The following is a 2278-nucleotide window of genomic DNA, read 5'->3' as shown; positions in this document are numbered from 1 at the left end:
CCCCCGTCGCACCCCGTGCCCCTGGAGGGCAGGGCGGGGGTCTGGTGCGGGCTCCAGCCCCAGGCACGCAGAAGGCTCAGCACAGAGCGTGGGCTGTGTGACAGCCCTCTCGCCTTGGCTCTCGGTCCCTCCCCACCTGGCATCTCTGGGGTCACCTCTGACTGGGGCCAGAACTGGCAAGGAAACTAGAAGGCGGCAGTGATGGGCTGGACGGCAGGTGAGCAGCAGGCGGGAGGCGGAGCCCACCTGGCTCCTTCCACACTCTTGCCCTGAGATCGTGCCGTGCCCTCGAGAGAGTCACAGAACCAGACAGAGCTGTTATTCCAGCTCACGGACGAGGAAACCGAGGCTCGGCATGGCTTGGCAGCCTGTCTTCGGCCCCGCAGCCAGTGGGTAGCTCTGTGGCCTCTGTGAGCTCCTGGGCCCTCGGCCTCAGCTGCCTCTTCCGGGGTACGGAGATGCCCGACCCACCGCCTGTGCCCCACCTCTGCGTATACCGACGGGGCAGGTCAGGCTGATGCCGCAAGTCTGCCCCCAACTCACCGCCCCTGCCAACCCACCGTCCCTGCCCCTCACGCCCCCACGGAGCAGGGCTCGGTGCTGTCCGCCCTCCGCGTGCAGTGGGCCCTGTTGCTCGCCCTGGCAGGCGCCTGGCCCGGGGCAGCTTTCCTAGAGTGCCCCGCTGGCCTCAAGCCCCATCGCTCCCCGGTCTCACTGGTCCAAGCACCCACGCACTGTGCCCTGCCCGTCCCCGAGCTCGGCCCCCGCCTGGTCGGGAGCAAGGTGTCACCTGCAGGATGCCCAGGGCTCTCCTCCAGCTGGTTTCCTCCTCACTGCCACCCTGAGCGGCTCGGGATCACCTCCACTCTACGGGGGCGGAAACGGGGGCTCAGGGACTAAGGCCCACCCGGGGTCACCGTGTGTAAGGGACAAGCCTGAGTTTCCACTGAACCAACGCCAGCCTCTGGGCCGGGGCCTGGGCTGGGAGAGGGGATGTGGGGCATGCAACCCACTGCAGACCCTCCCAGGCCCTGGCGTCTCTCACACCCGTGGCTCCATGGCTAGCCCTGCCCGGCTCGCTCCGGCCTCAGGGGACCTAGGAAGCCCCAGACTCGTCCGTTGCTCCCTCGTGCAGCGGAGCCAGCTGCTTTGGCACCGATGACCACCTGTGCACAAAGCTGCCTGCTTCAGGGAGCCTCAGCTGCCACGAGGGTCCTGCCCTTACAGCCAGCGAGACGAGCGGGGACAGCCGGCCACAGGGACAGCCCGATGGGGGAGGGCACACCGGATCAGGGCCAAGACCACAGACCCGTCCATGCAGAGCCGCCTTACGACCTTGGGCCCAGGCCCCTCGCCACGCCTCGGTTTCCCTGCCTGTCAACAGAGAAGCTCACTGTCAGCGACCTCGAAGGTCCTGTCCGGCTCTGACCCTGTAGGGGACCCTAGCTGACAATGCCGCCCTCCTTACACGTGTCCCAGAGAAGAAAGTAGGCAAAACATTCTCAGAAAGGCCTAGAGCCACCTTCCACGTTGAACCTGGGGTCCCCTGAATAGAATGCTGTGCCGTCCTAGCCAATGAGGGCCAGCCACCCCGAATACCCAGGAAAGCCACGTCCCCCACACCAGTCTGTCCTTCATATCTGCTGCCCACACCAGGCCTGGGCAGGGGGGCTCAGTGAGTGAAGACCCTGGCCCCTTCCATCCTCTGCAGATGGGGCCTTCCTGGGACGTGGGAATGCAGCCTGGATGGGGAGAGAGCACCCACCAGTCCCAGTGGGCTGGGCACAGCACCCAGGGCTCCAGCCAGAGAGCTGGCCCCAGATGCCGTTGTCATAGAAACTGGCAGCCCCCACAAGAACCAGGGAACAAAAAGGAGGCCCCTGCGATAATGGGGCCTTCATGGGGAGGCTGTGGACCTGGGCCAAGCTCGCACCCCTGGCCACCCAGAACCCCTATCTGGGACACAGCCGCCTCCACAGACGGGAGTCCACGAGGTGCGTGGAGAAAGGCGCGGACGAAGGTGGCCTGGGACCCTTCCCAGCTGACAGAGACCACAATCAGGTGAAAGAGCCTGCCCGGCCTCCCCCACGCCTGCGGCCCGGCCCGACTGGCTCCTCTGGGGATCCGCTCCCTCCAAGGTCCCAGGCCCCCAAGGAGAGTGGGGGAGACTCACCCATCAGTCTCTCCCGGGGCCCCAGCCTGGCTCTGCCCGGCAGCCCCCAACTTCACACTGCCACCCACTCCGCTCCCGCCCACACTCTCCAGAGGCCGGGCCCTG

At 66.7% G+C, this 2278-nt stretch overlaps 1 protein-coding gene across 1 annotated transcript in view; it reads right to left on the bottom strand.

Annotated features, from left to right (window-relative positions):
- The window catches only part of ADGRB1 (adhesion G protein-coupled receptor B1), a gene marked incomplete at its 5' end in the record, with an annotated part of 58589 nt that overhangs the window by 23113 nt on the left and 33198 nt on the right, over positions 1–2278 (bottom strand). The window contains 1 exon segment of the mRNA XM_025047592.1: positions 1226–1374. Within this exon segment, the coding sequence (XP_024903360.1) occupies positions 1226–1374 (149 nt within the window).

The sequence above is a fragment of the Pteropus alecto genome, unplaced genomic scaffold, assembly GCF_000325575.1.
Source record: "Pteropus alecto unplaced genomic scaffold, ASM32557v1 scaffold105, whole genome shotgun sequence".
Lineage (NCBI taxonomy): Eukaryota > Metazoa > Chordata > Mammalia > Chiroptera > Pteropodidae > Pteropus > Pteropus alecto.
The sequence above is the reverse complement of the archived record's forward strand: the minus strand, read 5'-3'. Positions and strand labels throughout refer to the sequence as shown.